We start from the raw sequence: 17,857 nt of genomic DNA, 5'->3' as shown, positions 1-17,857 counted from the left end.
TCGATATCGCCGATTATCCGTGGAATTTCAAATATGTATTCAAAAAATGTTACACTTACTTTTCCCCAACACTCGATTTTAGAACTTAGCGTGTGCGACGTGTATTCATGACACATTTTCCGCGCGCGTGTGTTCAAGCATGATTTTCAAATAACGATGCGTTACATTCAATTAGTCTACTTATCTACTTGAGCTCTTTTGCGCGATTTCTTCTAAAATCTGCGTGAGATTACGTTTCACTCTAATTCTGTTTCAAATATAATTACTTTGTAACTGTATATCGTTACATAACCTACTACATATTACATTTGGAAAAAATTTTAAATCTATATGTACTTACATTATAAAAATAACATTACTTAAAAAATTTTTAGATAAATATAAAAATTAATGTTACATTCGTTTATAATCTGTAAGTGACATGTAAATAAATGGTCATTTAAGACTTCATATATGTATTAAAGGTTTAAAAATCCAATAAAATGTCACATGAAATGCCAAAAATATCATTTATTGCTAGACAATAATACCTGTAGTAGCATCATGTTCAAATAACGAACGATGTATCGATACTGAACTATTGCAACACAGTACCGATATATCGATCTTAAAATCACAGTACACTAAATGTTCAAGATGGTGGCGAAGAATTCGAGGTTTAATAGGCGCGGTTCCTTTTGTTCGTTATTTGGACAAGCAAAGTGGTATTATTACATATAATAAACGATTCCGTATATTTATAAAAGTAGCTGATTTCAATATCGGAATTGTTTGTACTTCGACGATTTGTTCTCTATTGGTTTAAACGTCAGCTGACACATGTTTATGTACAAGTCGAATGTACGCATGTAACGTATATAAAATTTCACCTGAGAAAGTCGCCGAATCAAAACGGTCGTTCCATTGAAAAACCTGGCTAGAGAGCGAAATGACGGTGCAAACTATGGAAAAGTTGAAAGATAAGGGGTGGTACGTATAAAAAGTGACGTATTTCGTCGTTTGTGAACGTCGGTGTTTAAAAACACGAATAAATTTTTATAAATTTGAATGTACAGATATATATAAATGTTTGGATTAGGTACATTACAGATCACGGGTACAATACCGCAAGAGATTCTGATAGTGCTACTGATATACAAAAAATTATCAAGCGATTATTAGATGTAAGAACAACTCCTTATATAACTTTCTCCTAAAAACAAATAATTATGTTGTATAATTATGCATGTTTTAAATCTTTTTTATGTATTGTATAGCTTGATTTAAGAGAGATTGGTAGTGGTCAAGGAGATATAGTTCAGGGTAATATCGTATTACAAATACAAAAAGTACGTAATGTAGCTGCCCCTAAAAGCAATGAAGAATCTCGAGCAGCTCCACGCTTGTTAAAATTCTTTTTGACCGATGGTAAAAATAATTTTCAAGCCATAGAAGTTGAACATATTTCATTTTTAAGGTATAAAACCATTGCTTGATTAATTATATCTATAAATAATAATTGTCTTTTTATAATTTATGTGAGAAAATTGATGTGATGAAATTAATTATTGCAGTTTAAATACACCTCCCGGTACAAAGATACTAATTGGTTGTGGGAATGTAACAATGTCCCATGGAATTATTTTGCTAAGGCCATCGAACATAGCACAAGTACTTGGGGGAAAAGTAACAAATCTTGTAGAAAAATGGGAACTGAACAAAGTATGTCGTATCATTCAATTCTAATATACATGAAACTAAGAAATATATTTTGTAACAGAAATTAGCACTACATACGAGAATGAGATCTACGGAAGAAGGTGGTCCACCACCATGGATACCATTTGGGAAAAAAATTATAAAAGTTTCTGAACATGACAAAAACTTTAAAGCTTTAGCAGAAAAAGAAAAGTCTAGTAAAGAGAATACAGAGTTTGAAGCTCAACGTAAAGATGCTATAGCAGAAGCTGCTAAACAAGGCAGCAAGAAAATTTTTGGTGGAGGAAATAAGCAGGTAATTTCTATGAAGTATCCATAATATAAATATTTAAAACAATTTTTACTCTCGTGTAATTGTTTTATAGCTTCTAGATCACAGTGTACAAAGAATCATAGATCAAGGCTTTTCTATAGAACAAGCAGAATATGCCTTAAAAGTTAATCGAAATAACGTTGATAAAGCTTTGAAAAGTTTGCAAAAAACAGATAAACACAAGTATATCTATTTTCTTTTATTTTGAAATATTAGTTTTTACGACTTTCTGACTATCAATCCTGTTTCAATTATTTTAGTACGTTTAAAGAGCCACGAGAATCGCGTGAACCACGAAATAAACGATTCGATAAAAAGGTAGAAGAAGGTAAACCAAGTAGTGGAAAAATATCTCTTTTTGATTTTCTGGAAGATAAATTACCTTTACAATCTGAATCTACGGAACCAACCAATCCACCTCAGAATAGTTATACTCAACATACGGAAAACAATTATGACAAAATTGAACTTAAAAATAATGAATCACAAAGTGGAAAAGGTGGAAGGTATGCTTTATCATGGGTAAAATTTTTACAATAGTATAAATTATAAGCATATTCGTTGATAAAGGTCTTCTTTATGTAGATCTCAAAAAGGAAATCGTGAGTATCAAGTTCCTCCAAGGCATCTAGAGGAAAATAAGGGTAGCAAAAAATCAAACTTTAATAGTCCTACTACGCAATATTTGCAATATAACGGCGGAAATCATTCGCAACAAAATAAACCACCAAGATTTCAACGAAATCAGGATAATCATAGTTATTCTCAACAAGATAATTTACATAAAACGTATCAGAAACCTCAGTTAAATGATTCTCGAAATTCTAATGTACAAATACGTACAGATGGGGCAAACGTTATGAATAGTAATAATTATTATAAAGCTCCGCAAGACCAACAAGGCAAACATTTTGGTGCTGGCAGGAGTTATAATCACTATGAGACCGATACCAGAAATAAACAATCTTATGATTCTTATGCCAGGCATAATCGAGCACAAGAAGATGGAACACATAGAGCTTATCCTGCAAATACAACTGATAAAAATTACAAAAATCAACTGAATAGATTTCAACCAAATGAGTCTTCTGGTGGCAAGGGGATTGTAGAATCCAATAGCCAAAGGAGACAAAGCCAATACAATCAAAATACCAATGTTCCTTCTGTTGGAAGTACCTGGGTTTGGCGCGTAGGTGATAAATGTCTTGCTAAATACTGGGAAGATAATAGGGTAAGATAATATAATTATTTATACATTAAAAGCTTATACTACTAGTAGTACTTACATTTAATTTCATTTAATGTTTTCAAAATATAGTATTATAACGCAAAAGTAACTGGGGTATCAGATAGGACATGTGTTGTTCAATTCAAAGGGTTTGAAAATTATGAAGAAGTACTTCAAGTGGATTGCTTACCTATAACAGATGATGTATGCAAAATATATGTAATACTTAAACATGTGTCTTCAATACCGTATATAAATAACAAATGTCTTGTATTTACTTGTAGAATCAAGCTGTTCAAGATTATGTTATGGATCAAAAACAATCGGATCAAAGATTCGGTAATAGGCAGCTGCGATACGAGCAAGCTCAAAATCACATAACTGGTAAATTTATAATTTGTTTACGATGATTATTTATATTTAAGGCACATAAAGGTATATAAAAGTTTCTATAGCAGGTATGGAATTTCGAAGAGGTGGAAGTGGTGTTGTTCCTGCAAGTAAAGCTGCTTACAACAAAAAACGTAATCAGCAAAGAAGCACGCAGCCCATTTATCAACCACCGGCGCAACGATGTCAGAATTCTATGCCTATGAATACTCAAAATAATTCTTTACTTTAATGTATTGTCAGTCTTTTTTTCGTAAAAGTACTAAACATCGCTGAATTAATTGTAGTTATGTTATTTTTAAAGACTGACCTCATGAAAAAGAATAGTCCATACTTGTCATGTATGGTAGTTTAAATCATAGGTCAATCAATTAAAACGCGATGTAAACGAATCCTGTGCCACAAATAATTCATAAATGAAAGATGTAATAAGTGTACAATTATAGTATGAATTATTTCCTTACACAGTGAAAGTGAAACTAATAATTAAAAATGTAAATCTAAGGTATTTATTATAAGAACTAAACATCAAAATATTTATATTGTAGAATAATCATATGATAATATCGAAAGATCGTGCAGCATTTCAATATTTCGTCCAATTTCGCTAAAACACTAATCAATCCGCATAATGTAAAAATTGTGCTGTATATTATTTGTAATTAATTTGTAATTATAGTTATTTAGAATGAATTACAGTTACGAAAATTGAAAACACGTTTAAATTCACAACAGATTTGAATATTTTTATTACTGACCTATCTTTAATTCATTATAAATTAATCATTTTATGAACATTTCGAATAATAATTAAGATGTTCTTAAAGCGCCATCTACCGAGCTCAAAAACATATAAAATTTACATATGGCGAACTCGCCATGTTATTTCTATTTACTAATTTATTGATATATTTACTAAATACATTTAATTTCGAAGAAATTGTATGCAAAAGAAAACTACCATATAGTGATCGTGGTGATTAAAGCAATTATATGGTTTTATGACTCGAAGGCCGGTGATGCCATCGCTATCGGGAGTTTTTGGTGAACAAATAGAGGTTAGCTTTTTGAATTTATCCGCTTACATGTTTTATTGTAACGTCTAATTAGTAATTTCTAATCGTAGGACTACGAAGTATTAAACTTACTTGGGAAAGGGGGTTTTGCTAGTGTATATAGAGCAAAATGTTTGCGCAGTGGTATAGAAGTCGCAATAAAAATGGTAATTTAAATAATCCTTTAAATTAAATATACGTACACATATCAATTGACATGTATTTAAAACAATTATTGTAAACAAACATTTAAATAGTTATTGTAAATAATTTTAGATCGACAAAAAATTGATGCAAGCTGCTGGGATGGTGGATAGAGTGGGTCAAGAAATAGCAATTCATTCGAAATTAAAGAACCCAGCTATTCTTGAACTGTACACAGTTTTCCAAGATGCTAATTATGTTTATTTGGTATTAGAATTATGTCATAATGGAGAACTTCAACGTTATTTTAAAATGCAAGGCTCTCGTGCATTGTCTGAAGCACAAGCTGGTCATATAATTAGTCAAGTAGTGCAAGGATTATTATATTTACACTCATACCAGATACTTCACAGAGATATGTCTTTGTCGAATTTGCTTCTGACTAAGGACATGCAAGTGGTAAAAAAACCTATTTAGTAAAATTATATGATCTTCGAATGTGGTAATTAAACTGGATGCATTAAAAGTAGTTTAATCTTAATTTATAGAAAATAGCAGATTTTGGTCTAGCTACCCAATTAACAAGGCCTGATGAAAAACACTTAACTATGTGTGGTACTCCTAATTATATATCACCAGAGGTCTGTCAAATAATTTGTAATTATATGTAAGGAATATAGAATAATTAGAATATAATACTAATTGCTTATATTATTGTAGATAGCAACAAGGTCATCACATGGTTTGGAAGCAGATGTATGGAGTTTAGGATGCATGCTATATACTCTATTAGTTGGCAAACCTCCATTTGATACAGATGCTGTTAAAAGCACTTTGACACGTGTGGTGATGGCTGATTATATTATGCCAGCTCATTTATCAGATAATGCTAAAGACCTAATAGATAAGTTATTAAAAAAGAATCCAAAAGATAGAATCCGCTTGCGTGATATTCCGAAACATCCGTTTATCACTAATATAAAAAAAAATAAATTATACAATGTAAGTAATAAATAAAAAAATCGTGTAAAAAAATCAACCAGCTTATTATAGATATTTGTATTAATAGGAAAAGAATAATATGAACAAAGGATTATTGGGAGATGGTATCATTGATTCAGGGGTTGGAAGAACATTGTCTTCATATGGAAGGCCAAGAATGCGTTGTAGGTCGGAAGAGAGAATATCATCAACACCCATTATGTCTAGTGCTCTTGGACCTATGTTTAGCGCGAAAAGTGATCCTTCATCCGAGCCTGTTCTAAGAATGCATTCACAAAGAACAAATGCTATAGATTATCGCGCTAAAGAATATCCCGTATTAACTGGAATACCATTAGTACCACAAAGTAAAGTTTTCTCACAATGTGAGCTTTATACCAGTTCCAATGCATATCAGGAAAGTGACAAACACAAGTATGATAAACATAGGAAAAAAGAAAAAGCTGAAAATTGTTCTGAAAATACAGAAAACGGTGGAAAATTATCAGTCTCACCTTTGTCTTCTAAAAGATTGCAACCTGTGAGACATAAGACAAAAACTGCAATTCTTACTATTTTAGATAATGGTGAAGTTTGCGTCGAGTTTATTAAACGTAGAAATGGCGTGGTATGTATTAAAAAATTAATGTTTAAATAAATTTTTCACGTGAATATATATATAATTGCCTTTCTGTTGTAGGAAAAAATAAGTGAAGTGTGTCGAATATCGAACGATGGTTTAAGAATTATTCTCTACAAACCAACATCATTAACGAATATTGGTAATCAACCACTCCCGTTACCGACTCGTGGGGCAGATAGCATTTATTCATACGAAAATTTACCTGCCCATCATCACAAAAAGTACATATATGCTTCTCGTTTCATAAAACTTGTAAAAGCAAAAACTCCGAAATTAACGATGTATACTGAACGATCAAAATGTCAGTTTATGGAAAATGGACCACATCCAAATTGTGAAATTCACTTTTATGATGGAGTAAAGGTATAAAAATAAATATCATAAATTATAGGTAAATATTGAAGACATTAAGATTTTTATCCTTATAGATTGAACGTGTTGATGGTATAGTAAAAATAATGGAAAGGAGTGATGGTTCCACTTATGTCGAGGGTGAATTTCCATCCCATTTAGATACATATTATGAACACTATTCAGAATGTTATCAGCGTTGTTTGTTGATAGAGTCTACTTTAACATCTTTAGAAACAGCTACTGGATATTCCTGCTTTCCTATTCTTATTGGACGTAAGCCCAATACGGCTTTGAGTGATTCTCCTTGTTTACAAGGAAAAGAGAATATTTCGCAAGCAACAAACAATGCACCCGTCGTAAGTAACAAAATACGTATGATTTCTTTAATAAAATATACATAATTTTATAAATTAAAAAAAAAATATATTAATAATATACATAATTGATTGATATTGTAGATGCCATCTTTTGATGCTAGTTCTGTTATTTCGACGGTAGCATCGCGGTCTCGAAAAATGAATTCTATACGAAATATTGGTAATAGTTTTTGTAAAGTATCAATTCCAGGTATAGGTACTGCGACAAAATTATCTTCTGGAGACATTCATGTTGATTACAGAGATGGTTCTACTTTAACTGTAAGTATATTTATAAATTACATTAATAATATTAGAATCAGTAAAATGAGATAACATAATTTGATCAAATTTATTATTTTAAGCTAAGTCCTCAGAGCAATGGCAATGATATAATCTATAAAGGTAATAATGGTATGGTTATAAAATATAATCAGAATTATCAACAAAACGTGGAAGTACCACATATTGTTAAAGAAAAATTATGCCACCTACCTGGAGTTATTAAATACTTTGCTCAACCGAAGAGTAAGAACATCCGGTAGTTTTTAGCTATACATTTAGATATAAAATGTTTTGTATAAAATATAGAGAGTGGGCCAAATAAAATATTCTAAGCTATTTCTACCCAAATTAGTGCAGACACGGACTTTTTTTTGAACTATTACATATCTATGCAACAAATTTTTCTTGGGCTACTACTGGAGGAACAAACGAAATAATATTTGCCATTTTTAACAGGCAAATAAGATATACATAGTCTAAAAAATAGTGACGAAGAATACTTTTCTGATTTAAAATTTATAGAAAACTTTATTAATATATGATAATATTAATATAACTTTCTATTATAAAAAATAGGAGCAGCTCCTCTTTGTTCCCTCAGCAAATTACTCCCTGGCTTTCCCATCCCATTTAATTAAAAAAAAAAAGTGGAGCCCTGTTTGCATTTATTTCAAAGAAAATAACTTGGAATACCTTATTTAACTCGCTCTTTGAAAAGTAATTTTCTTATAATAAGAGCAAAATTATATTTTTTATATTTACATAGCATATATACAATATCTTTTAAGTAGTTGATTTTTTAAATATAAGGAGGTAGATACATCTTAATTTTTTTTCTATATTTCTAAACTTATATCAGAATTTTATTATATAAGATTCTATAATAAAAGATTTAATATCTTTTATGCTATCATATACAAAATATAAAATCAAATGTAATTGTCAAATTTAAAATAAAGGTATCCAAGTCAATAAAAACTACAGCTATAATTCATTACTAGAATAATAGTTGATTGTAGTAAAAAGGAACAGTATGTTTGATTTATTACGTGCCCTACAATCTATAATCGAGAGGACAACGATCCCATTCACTTTTCCTTTTGTCGCCATATTGGTTTGTTTTAAAAGCTTATTCAAAAACAAATGATATTCTCCAAAAATACATATATTTTACTTAAAACGCAATAATTACTACACAATATTAACATATCCAGATTTATTCTGCTAAACCAGACAAATAAAGTAGAAGAAAATATTTTCGAAATATTCTAAGGGCCAATTAATAATAATAGTCTGTCAGAACCCGTAGAATCTCTATTAACAAATGGTGTAATGTGCTGATGTGTAATTACGAGAAACGTGTAGGATGTTGTTCACTAATACAGTAGAATGACATCCAATTACGACATTAATTGAGAGAATTTTAGCATTGTAGTCTCAGAATCTACAACGGGCAGTGCCCACCTAAAACGAACTTAACCTTGAACAACATTAAAATCGAAAGATGGGTAAGCAACAAATTTACAACAATTGTTTATTTATGTACGATAGTGATAAAAGGTCTTCTCCCTCGAATAGAAATCTTTCCTAGTAACGATCTAATATCGCGGGTAATCGTACGATATGCATGATAATCTTATCTGTCATACATATATGTGGAAACATTACTCATTCATCGTTTAATCATCGCTTCATACTTCGTTCAAACGAATGTTAGAGTCATTTATGATTAAAGATGAGGAACGATCAAGATGCAAGTGATAGTTTACCGTTACGTAGACGGTTTAATAGTAATATTAGTATAGATAGATTTTCCGAAAAAAGTCTTCATATGCTTGATTATAAAGATCGATCTTGTAGTAAGTTCTTTATAATATAAACTTACGTATATGTTAGTATACAAACTTTAGAAGTCAGTAATAACCTGTTTTATAACTTTTGAGACAATATCATTAATTTATATATACTAAATCATTAATAAATTATTTTTTTAACGTCTGTAGGGAGTATGTGCAATGATTGTATGGCCAGAGTACCATATGCAACTCTTATTGCAACAATAATGTGTTGCTTAGGAGTTGGTATATTCTGTGGTACAATGTATAGAGGTGTTACATTGGGCTCTTTAATGATGGATCAGGTAAGTTGTCACTATAATCCTATTATAATGTTCTTTTTATATACATTATACATTTAATGTGTTTGTTTATAATTATGTATTTAAGGTATTTCATTTAAGACTTGGATGGTTAGAGCCTGTTCAATTGACTTTTGCAACACTTGGTGCTAGTATGGCAGCTTTAGGTTTTATGATATTATGTGTTGGTTGTCTTGCAACTGGAGCTACAAGACATAAAGTATATAGAGCCTGGAGGTCCAGAGTTGGTGGACGTATCTCATGTGCTGTTGTATGTAACTTTAATGTTATTAGTTATAATATCACAGTATGAAGTAGCATAAATAGAATATTCTTTACATTTTCTAGTTCATGACAATTACTTATATATTACAATTAGGATGGCTCCTAATATTTGCATTTTTGGTTATAATTGCTTGGATTTTTACTATATTCTGGGGTTTATGCAGTAATCCTCGTGTCCAGTCTCTTGATCAATGCATTGATTTCACTCAATTTAGTAAGTACAATTTATTTGTGTTTTAAATGCATTTATTAATTAATTAATTACTATGGGTAGATAAAATTTCATATATTATATTTCTTGAAGGTTTTATATTTCCAAATAATACAAGAGTAGAGGATATGAAAGTATGTGGACCACAAGAAGTGAAATTATTTTGTAAAGATTTTGTCGAAAAAGCAGAGATCATGTTTATTTTAGCAACAGTAGCTGCCATGTTGGTTGTATTAAGTCTCATACATTATTTAATGTGTTTATCTGCTAACTATGCACATATTAGAGATCATGAGAAGTTTCAAGAATTACAAGAACTTCAATACCTGCAAGATCCAGGAGATCCAGATTCTCCTCAACCCGGTATGGGAACTTTGAGCTCGCACCATCGTGTCAAGGATAGATTCTAGGATACGGCCCGCGAGATCTTCGCGATGAACCCCCTATAACTTTAACATTCTTGTTTACGAAACATTGAAGACATCTACTCTACAAGAATTAATAATGAATTTGATGTTATTCTTCTCTATGTACCTAAATTCAGTATTCTACTAATTGATTAATGTTGTAGTAGTTTACTGATCGAGGATCTTGCGGGAACATTTTATGCCGTCCATTTTCTGCGACTGTCTTGTTAGCATTTATTTTGTTTTAAAGGTATGAATTCGTTAAGTAATGTTTTAAGACAAATAAGATTTCATCTTTCATAATATTAATTCCTTCGATTATTTGTTGAACTTCTATGTATGCAGTGTAAGACATACGAGAACATTCCATATTTCGTACATATTTGTTGATAAAGTATAGTTTATTTTGAACGAAACTGTATATACGTGCGAGATACGAGTAATATAAGCGCACAGAGAGTATTCTTTCTAAACTATTTGCTATACAAAGATATGCTTATATATACTTATAATTCGTACTCACAAATTTCTACTATGCATTAATATATTGTTTCATATTACAAGTTTATTTAATATTATCTTTATATTATGTAAGACTATAAATGCAGACTGCATCTATTTGATGTCATTCTAACAGAGATTTTTTTTACATAAAAGGTGCAGCTTTTTTGTACCTCTTTAGGATAAAATAAGAAAATTACTGATATGATGTATTACTAGTGAAGTATTTTAATTATGTTTGAGGAAAGAGCCAAATAATTATATTTTAAATTTTCTACTTATATTTAGTAAATGATAAAAATACTTAAAAGATCTATAATTTAATAATTATGATTTTTTCCAACATGCATAGTTCAGTTTTATGTCACAGATCTATTGCTATTTTATATAAGATCAAATTATACCGTAAAAAATGTTAAATGTTAAAAAGACAATATGAAGATAATTCTAATTATACTTTATGCACAAATCTTAACTGTGCCAAATCTAATACGATTTAAATTATGAGAAATTATCACGTATATTGTATGTTATCGCTAAGAGACAGATTTTAAAAATGGATATATCTAAAATCTAGAATAGCAAGTATAACTTGCAATAATTTCGTACTTGCTCAAATTCTTTAATAGCAATTCAAAATACCAAATCAAATTGGATGTGCATACGTTGAAAAAAATTCTGTATATTACATATACGTAATAAGAACATATCAAACTGAGGATTATACTTTATCTACACAAATTTGCAATAGAATAATCAAATAAGTAAAATTAATGCACAAATTACATACAATAAAAAATGTGTTTATTGTTTTCCTCGAGATACATTCTTATTTCTTGAGATACATTCTTATTTCTAAACAATTGTATATTTCTGTAAGATCGAATAAAAAAATACTTTCTACTCAAATTGTATGTTCAGTGTTTACAAATATTTCTGAAGTTTCTTTGAGAATGATATAATGTCTTTATTATATGTACATTAATAGATAAATTTAATTCTTCGATATGTACAATTAATTACAATTTGTACAATAGTATAAATTAATGTCTATAGATTATTCATCATCAAACTGAAGATCCAATTCCAAATCAAGAGCACACACTTCTTGTAAGGTATTAATGAATGTATATCGCGAAAATATCATGTACAACTTTCGAAACCAAACATATTGTGACTTGTGTGCAGCCATAGCCTTCTGTAAAGGTAATTCCTATATGTTAGCAACTATGATCGATATGATATGAAATTATATATGTTAACTGCACACTTACTTTTATACTATTTTTTTGATCATATGTTATTAAATACCAATATGAAGCAGATAACAAACTGATTGGCAAATCTAAAAGTTGTACATACTTTCTAATTATATTCACAGATTCTAAAACATATAGTTTACAATCTGGAAAGAGATTCAATTATTTAAAGTGTTTTATATATCAATTTAATACACCAATAAATAATACTGACAATATGGTACTTTTTTTTCTATGCATAATGCAGCTATGGCATAGTATAAAGAAATGTGATTCTTATGTTTGCTTATTCCATGTTTATCAAATGTTACAACTGCATTGATTTTATAAATCTCTACATGTTGCAAAACACATTCTGCCACTACCTCTGTTGGCCATTGTACATTTTGATCATCAGGTAACTCTGTACTCCTATACATGTATTTATTGAACTAAGATAGAAGATTAAAAAGGTAATATTGAACTGTATTCAAATAATTACCAAGAAGTTATTTTGTAAATTAGATAGATGAAACAATTTCTTACATCACTATAGTTACATTATCTTCTGGAATTCCTAATAGTTTTGCACATTGCCATAATTCTTCTTTCCTCTTCTTATCCCCACCTAAAATGATATGTAGAGATTTTTTAACATCCAGAATATGAAAATTCATATGGGATTAATAAACGTACCATTGCTAAGACAGAGGAGATAAATCTTACTAGCCTTTGATCTTGTAACCCAGTACATCAGTGGACCAAAAAACATGACCTCATCATCAGGATGAGCTGTAACTAACAGTATTCTGGCAGGTGGACCCGGAAGCTGCCACACTGTGTGGTTAACTCTCTTCAAGATTGAATAAAGAGAAATACAAACGCAAAAATACGCAGTAACAGCTATTAGCAACTGCCATGAAATTTCATTGATGTAAAACCACCACCAACAAATTATTTCATTAATTTGTATACTAAGATATTCTCTAATTAAATTGAGATCTATCATGTTGAATGGTGATATATGAACTATTTTCACTTACGAATATTACGGTCCGGTCATACTTCTGGAAGAGTAAACTATTTCGTTAGAATTAGAGACAACATTTCTTTTGTTTAAAGGACTTTGCAAGGTTATGTTATACGAGATAATAGGATTGAGCGCCATACTTGAGTACGTTAATACAAATTCACTATTGTAATGCTTGTATACTCTGCTCCTGAGACTATTATTATTTGTTAAATTATTTTCTTTTATAAATAAAAAATCTAGATATTCCTTAGTACTTATTCAAATTACTTTTACTAACATTCAATTATGTGATTAATGTGTAGGAATTTTGATATAATTATTTCAAGTTTTAGTTATTTTATATATCGTTAATTGTTGTCTTTCATAAAATTAAAAATTCACTCAACAATGAAGTCTATGGCAATATTGATTACGTTCTATAAGGAATCATGTAGTATTTGAAGTAGAACATTACTAGAAGTTTCATTTTTAAATCGTCTTGTAATTTATGAATTTATTTCTTTTTTACAATTGTACGTACAAGTCAGATTATATTTGTTCATTAAACTTTGTCTTCACATTATTTTGAATCCTTTATCACGGGTAAATTGTTGATATTACAACAGAGTTACCAAGAAGTAAAAGTCTCTAGATTTAAAATTTTGACTATAGATCTCTCGAATCTTTTTAAAAGACAATAATCTTTTATCATGTATTCTGTAATTGTATGAAAATAATTATTTACTTCAAGTAATTTCACAGAAGCGCACCTAATTATTTGTAAGTTATGCAATTTATATTTTGGAAAAAATCGATACTACGCCAATGAGCGTCATTTATTATATCGAGTAACTTTACAGATGCATGAAACTAGGTTATATTTAGTATTCTGAAAATTTAATAAACAAAATTTCTACCATGGACATAAAAAAAGAAGTGGATCTATACCGTGATACACCTATCAGATATTTGGGTAATGAAAGACTATTGTAGTCGCTTTTTTAAACAGTTTCTTATTATTTTCATTCATTAACATTATGAATGACATTTTTGATTCCCTTTTCAGGATATGCAAACGAAATTGGAGAAGCTTTTAGATCTATAGTTCCAAATTCAATTGTATGGCTCAGTTACGCTGTAGCCAGTGGCTACGTTCTTGCAGACACAATTAACAATGGCTTTAAAGCTTATCAAGTAAGCAATTCATAAGAAAAATATTATTTAAACATACTATACATATTAATAAGACTACTATAAATATGAATTGTATGTTTCAGGATAATGTAACTCCAAAAGCAACAAAAAATACTGTACTTTCCATGACAGACACTTTATTGTGGCAGTCATTTGCATCTGTAGTTGTGCCTGGTTTGACGATTAACAGAGTTTGCGCTGCTGTTCAATTTGTACAAAAAAGAAGTAATAATGTGTTCTTAAAAAGCAAATGGATTCCAACCATTGTTGGTTTAGCATCCATACCTTTCATAATACGTCCTATAGACAATATAGTAGAAGAAACAATGAATGTAACATACAGAAGGTGGATAGGATACTATCCAAAATGACCATTAATTAATAATATATGATTATTCAGAGCTGTTCGAGAATAGATCTTAGATTTATTCGGTTTTCGAATGAAACGAAAACATTTTCGCTTGTACATTACTCTAGCATAAAAATGCTAATATAATATTACTGAAAGTTATCTATTTTATTATACTATACACGTTGAATTTTGTATTGCATTGCTCAATATCTTGGAACATGTATTCGAAAACAAATCCGAATGCTTTGTTAAAAACAAACAAATAAAATTCGTTATTGTTATTTTTGTTTTTCTCTCATTTCATTTTTGTGTATGCCAATTTGATCAAAGATGGTTTTTTTCTACTAATATCTACAACAAGAACAACAAACGAGCATATAAATATTATAATTTTCTAATATTGCGCTGATACATCGAACTTTTTTATTAATCATATATTACTTACGTTACTTATGTCGGTATCTATCGCTTCAAACTAGAGCGCGCGAAGTAGAATTGTCCAATATATAGTCAGACGCACTGAACATGCTTATCAAGCTCAAAATTCTAAATCGAACGCAACAAATAACACATATTATTACATTATATTGTTTATTTTGAAACAACTGTACCTTACATAATAGAGAATATGTTTCACAATAAAAAAATAACTCGTCGAAAAAAAGAACGACTATCTAAAAGATATTACATAAATGTTTCTTTTCCTTCTTCTATTACCCTCGTATCTTTTATATTTTTATTTGAAATATCAGTTCATAATTTTCTCTCGTTTGATCGCGAGACTTAAATAAACGATGGAGATTCGTTGAAAAATCAATAATAATTACCGTAGACGGAAAATCGTAACTCATAGGCCACGTTCATTTTCCCATTTATCGTCTTGTCGGGTCAAACGAGCTAGCCGCAGAACAATGGGTCGACATTGCATAGGAACGAATAGCCTGTCATACCTGTGACATATATTTTTTCGTCACAGGTACAATCACTACGTCAACCGACAAGAAAAACTAATCGTATTTCTTTGTTCGCGGAACTGACTTCGCGATTTTGCAAGACGAACTACGCGCCAAATACGGATAGAACATTTTGTTCTTACTACGAATCTACGATTTCAAGTACGATACACATCGTCATGTGTACGAATCGGCAAGGGATTCATTTTTATTCCATTATCGTTAGATTGTGGTTTTTTTTTAAGTATTTATGGGGAATTTGAAGTTGCAAAATACACAGATTGCGTATAACATACAAAAATATATAAAATATAAAAATATATGGTACTCGTTATAATATCAAGGAAACTAAACAATTGCCCACCTAAATTCCACTTTTTAATTATACGAATTTGCATAAATATCTGCAGCCTAATTATCATATCTTTTATATGTTTTCCATTTGTTTTCCTTTTTCTGTGTACGGAACACGAGCGCATACGGTAGTGAATTTCTCATTTTCGTAAAATTAACTATCCTTCCATTCGATCTACTAAAACGCCTTGTAGACGAGATACTTGGAGGTTAAGTAGAATCTGATTTGGGAAGAGGCATCAATTTCTCGCTAATTAATTCTCATACAGTTATTACGTATTATAGCATTTTATTGCCTCTTAAAAGTTGGCGCAATACGATTTACTGCTGGTCGAGTTGCGGATAAAACGTGCAAAAAAATCCAACACCCGGGGATTCTCGCGATTATGAAATTCCGTATATATGTCTTCGTCGTAAGATTTACAGCACAATAATAACAGGATGCACAAAAACGGAAGCATTTTAATTCTGATGTTCAAGTACTATCGACGGTTGGTAATCGGACAAATTACACGATTAGGAGATAGTGCATTGTGCAAATTAATAAAAGTCGACGATAAAATAAAAAAGACGCGTTAATAACATTTTTTAAATCGTTAAAATCATCGAATTGTTGACAACTTTGGTCGTGTAATTATTTGCGATGAAACATTTCCTTTTAAACGAACAATTGTAAAACCGAGTACAGAAACAAACAAAAACATGCGAATTAGTGAAAAGTCACAAGTTGATCAACTTTATTTTTTGAAGATTTCTTAATTTCGGTGTCAGAATACATGGCTAGCTTTATTAAATCAATTTTTTTAGATGCCAAACAATTAACCTCGATAAAATACGTCAAATTGTCTCCTATGTAATTGGTATATACGTAGATTCAAATAATTGTTTCGTTCTAACCGAATCAATTTCGAAGTTTCGATGTATCGTTTCGATCGAAAATTGTTTAGTAGATGGGTATGCGAGACTAAATAAGATAGAGGAAATTCGATTTTATGAGACTTTTTCGAAAGGATATAATTGTCCGCAGAAGGAGGATAAAATAGGACGGAGGACTATACTTACACAGGCGCTGGGTTACGAATTGACACATTCATGGGTCGGTCGATTTTTCACGGGACCCTATAATAATCTTGACAGCTTTTCAGTAGTCTATGGTCGACCCTCGTAATAAGGTTAACCAGTCCACCGTGATATAATTTATAGAGGCCACTTGTTTACGGCTAATTATGGCGGCACGCGGGCGACGAGTACGTTCTTTTTTCTCGTATGTCGTATGTCGTATGTCACGCGTTTCCGACAGCCGACAGTGTCTCGAGTTCGATGAAATTTAAGAACGCATCGATGTAAACGTACAACTGAGATCCGTTATCACGATCAGCGAACATATAGAGAAGCATAAACCGTGAAACCTAAATTCTTCGCACTGTTCTTCGTTGTAACAAACGGGAGCGTCTATCAAACACGACGAAAATCACGCGTAGACTCTGTTCGAGTGGCAGCCGAACGCTATAAACAATGCTAATGGGCCAGCGAGCCTAACGTATTTCTCTGGTGCAAGATCGACGGAAGATAACTCGTAACCGAGAGAAAAGCAAAAGTGCACCGGTATCGATCCTTTAAAACCATCGAACAATAGCTCGAAGAGGTCCTTAATCGATAGAAAGCAACGCATTGCCTCGGTACACGCCTCCGTCACAAAACGAGCCTCGCGATAAGGTTATGTCTCGTGAGTCGAACAGAGGGCGCGTACACACATGCATACGGAC

General features: G+C 30.8%; 5 protein-coding genes across 10 annotated transcripts; 4 read left to right on the top strand and 1 right to left on the bottom strand.

Annotated features, from left to right (window-relative positions):
• Positions 1–608: 608 nt before the first annotated feature.
• On the top strand, positions 609–4,363 carry LOC117236899 (tudor domain-containing protein 3). Of its 2 annotated transcripts, none has more exons than XM_033500301.1 (11): positions 609–969; positions 1,079–1,163; positions 1,257–1,456; positions 1,554–1,701; positions 1,760–1,993; positions 2,064–2,194; positions 2,272–2,517; positions 2,597–3,242; positions 3,330–3,443; positions 3,524–3,623; positions 3,698–4,363. In XM_033500301.1, exons 1-11 carry the CDS (start codon positions 929–931, stop codon positions 3,859–3,861), a joined length of 2,109 nt encoding a protein of 702 aa, XP_033356192.1. In that variant the 5' UTR covers positions 609–928; the 3' UTR covers positions 3,862–4,363. The 2 variants fall into 2 exon arrangements, with proteins under 2 accessions (XP_033356192.1, XP_033356191.1); XM_033500300.1 differs by having other exon boundaries at positions 3,695–4,363.
• Positions 4,364–4,481: 118 nt separating this feature from the next.
• Positions 4,482–8,003, top strand: LOC117236835 (serine/threonine-protein kinase PLK4). 3 transcript variants are annotated; one of them, XM_033500152.1, is made up of 11 exons: positions 4,482–4,687; positions 4,756–4,851; positions 4,961–5,287; positions 5,377–5,469; positions 5,549–5,830; positions 5,898–6,437; positions 6,510–6,815; positions 6,881–6,944; positions 7,017–7,162; positions 7,265–7,444; positions 7,528–8,003. In XM_033500152.1, the coding sequence occupies exons 1-11, from the start codon at positions 4,631–4,633 to the stop codon at positions 7,705–7,707; spliced, it is 2,271 nt and encodes a 756-aa protein (XP_033356043.1). In that variant the 5' UTR covers positions 4,482–4,630; the 3' UTR covers positions 7,708–8,003. The 3 variants fall into 3 exon arrangements, with proteins under 3 accessions (XP_033356043.1, XP_033356042.1, XP_033356044.1); XM_033500151.1 differs by having other exon boundaries at positions 4,483–4,687; positions 6,881–7,162; XM_033500153.1 differs by having other exon boundaries at positions 4,591–4,687; positions 4,740–4,851; positions 6,881–7,162.
• A 534-nt stretch (positions 8,004–8,537) lies between these two features.
• On the top strand, positions 8,538–11,802 carry LOC117236778 (neuronal membrane glycoprotein M6-a). Of its 2 annotated transcripts, none has more exons than XM_033500025.1 (5): positions 8,538–8,955; positions 9,451–9,587; positions 9,673–9,855; positions 9,933–10,083; positions 10,174–11,802. In XM_033500025.1, exons 1-5 carry the CDS (start codon positions 8,952–8,954, stop codon positions 10,488–10,490), a joined length of 792 nt encoding a protein of 263 aa, XP_033355916.1. In that variant the 5' UTR covers positions 8,538–8,951; the 3' UTR covers positions 10,491–11,802. The 2 variants fall into 2 exon arrangements, with proteins under 2 accessions (XP_033355916.1, XP_033355915.1); XM_033500024.1 differs by lacking the exon at positions 8,538–8,955 and adding an exon at positions 9,000–9,306.
• A 128-nt stretch (positions 11,803–11,930) lies between these two features.
• Positions 11,931–13,703, bottom strand: LOC117236779 (N-acetylglucosaminyl-phosphatidylinositol de-N-acetylase). Its single transcript, XM_033500026.1, has 5 exons — positions 12,923–13,703; positions 12,773–12,854; positions 12,462–12,658; positions 12,263–12,393; positions 11,931–12,186 (listed from the first exon to the last, which is right to left on the bottom strand). The coding sequence occupies exons 1-5, from the start codon at positions 13,233–13,235 to the stop codon at positions 12,046–12,048; spliced, it is 864 nt and encodes a 287-aa protein (XP_033355917.1). The 5' UTR covers positions 13,236–13,703; the 3' UTR covers positions 11,931–12,045.
• A 183-nt stretch (positions 13,704–13,886) lies between these two features.
• Positions 13,887–15,070, top strand: LOC117236780 (mitochondrial fission process protein 1). 2 transcript variants are annotated; one of them, XM_033500029.1, is made up of 4 exons: positions 13,887–14,018; positions 14,113–14,211; positions 14,305–14,432; positions 14,516–15,070. In XM_033500029.1, the coding sequence occupies exons 2-4, from the start codon at positions 14,157–14,159 to the stop codon at positions 14,801–14,803; spliced, it is 471 nt and encodes a 156-aa protein (XP_033355920.1). In that variant the 5' UTR covers positions 13,887–14,018; positions 14,113–14,156; the 3' UTR covers positions 14,804–15,070. The 2 variants fall into 2 exon arrangements, with proteins under 2 accessions (XP_033355920.1, XP_033355918.1); XM_033500027.1 differs by having other exon boundaries at positions 13,888–14,018; positions 14,099–14,211.
• The last annotated feature ends 2,787 nt before the right edge of the window (positions 15,071–17,857 follow it).

This window comes from Bombus vosnesenskii, unplaced genomic scaffold, assembly GCF_011952255.1.
Source record: "Bombus vosnesenskii isolate JDL3184/JDL3185 unplaced genomic scaffold, Bvos_JDL3184-5_v1.1 scf7180000013352, whole genome shotgun sequence".
NCBI lineage: Eukaryota > Metazoa > Arthropoda > Insecta > Hymenoptera > Apidae > Bombus > Bombus vosnesenskii.
This window is presented reverse-complemented; position numbering and strand designations above follow the sequence as displayed.

Coding starts and splice junctions, on each gene's coding strand:
- LOC117236899 (XM_033500300.1), top strand. CDS start 929: ATGACGGTGCAAACTATGGAAAAGTTGAAAGATAAGGGGTG. Junction 2,195..2,271: donor CAAAAAACAGATAAACACAA/GTATATCTATTT, acceptor CAATTATTTTAG/TACGTTTAAAGAGCCACGAG. Junction 3,624..3,694: donor AGCTCAAAATCACATAACTG/GTAAATTTATAA, acceptor AAGTTTCTATAG/CAGGTATGGAATTTCGAAGA.
- LOC117236835 (XM_033500151.1), top strand. CDS start 4,631: ATGACTCGAAGGCCGGTGATGCCATCGCTATCGGGAGTTTTTGGTGAA. Junction 6,816..6,880: donor ACTTTTATGATGGAGTAAAG/GTATAAAAATAA, acceptor TTATCCTTATAG/ATTGAACGTGTTGATGGTAT. Junction 7,163..7,264: donor CAACAAACAATGCACCCGTC/GTAAGTAACAAA, acceptor TTGATATTGTAG/ATGCCATCTTTTGATGCTAG.
- LOC117236778 (XM_033500024.1), top strand. CDS start 9,183: ATGAGGAACGATCAAGATGCAAGTGATAGTTTACCGTTACGTAGACGG. Junction 9,307..9,450: donor TTATAAAGATCGATCTTGTA/GTAAGTTCTTTA, acceptor TAACGTCTGTAG/GGAGTATGTGCAATGATTGT. Junction 9,588..9,672: donor GCTCTTTAATGATGGATCAG/GTAAGTTGTCAC, acceptor TATGTATTTAAG/GTATTTCATTTAAGACTTGG.
- LOC117236779 (XM_033500026.1), bottom strand. CDS start 13,235: ATGATAGATCTCAATTTAATTAGAGAATATCTTAGTATACAAATTAAT. Junction 12,659..12,772: donor GATAATGTAACTATAGTGAT/GTAAGAAATTGT, acceptor ATACATGTATAG/GAGTACAGAGTTACCTGATG. Junction 12,187..12,262: donor ATCAAAAAAATAGTATAAAA/GTAAGTGTGCAG, acceptor TTACCTTTACAG/AAGGCTATGGCTGCACACAA.
- LOC117236780 (XM_033500029.1), top strand. CDS start 14,157: ATGGACATAAAAAAAGAAGTGGATCTATACCGTGATACACCTATCAGA. Junction 14,212..14,304: donor TACACCTATCAGATATTTGG/GTAATGAAAGAC, acceptor TTCCCTTTTCAG/GATATGCAAACGAAATTGGA. Junction 14,433..14,515: donor ATGGCTTTAAAGCTTATCAA/GTAAGCAATTCA, acceptor TGTATGTTTCAG/GATAATGTAACTCCAAAAGC.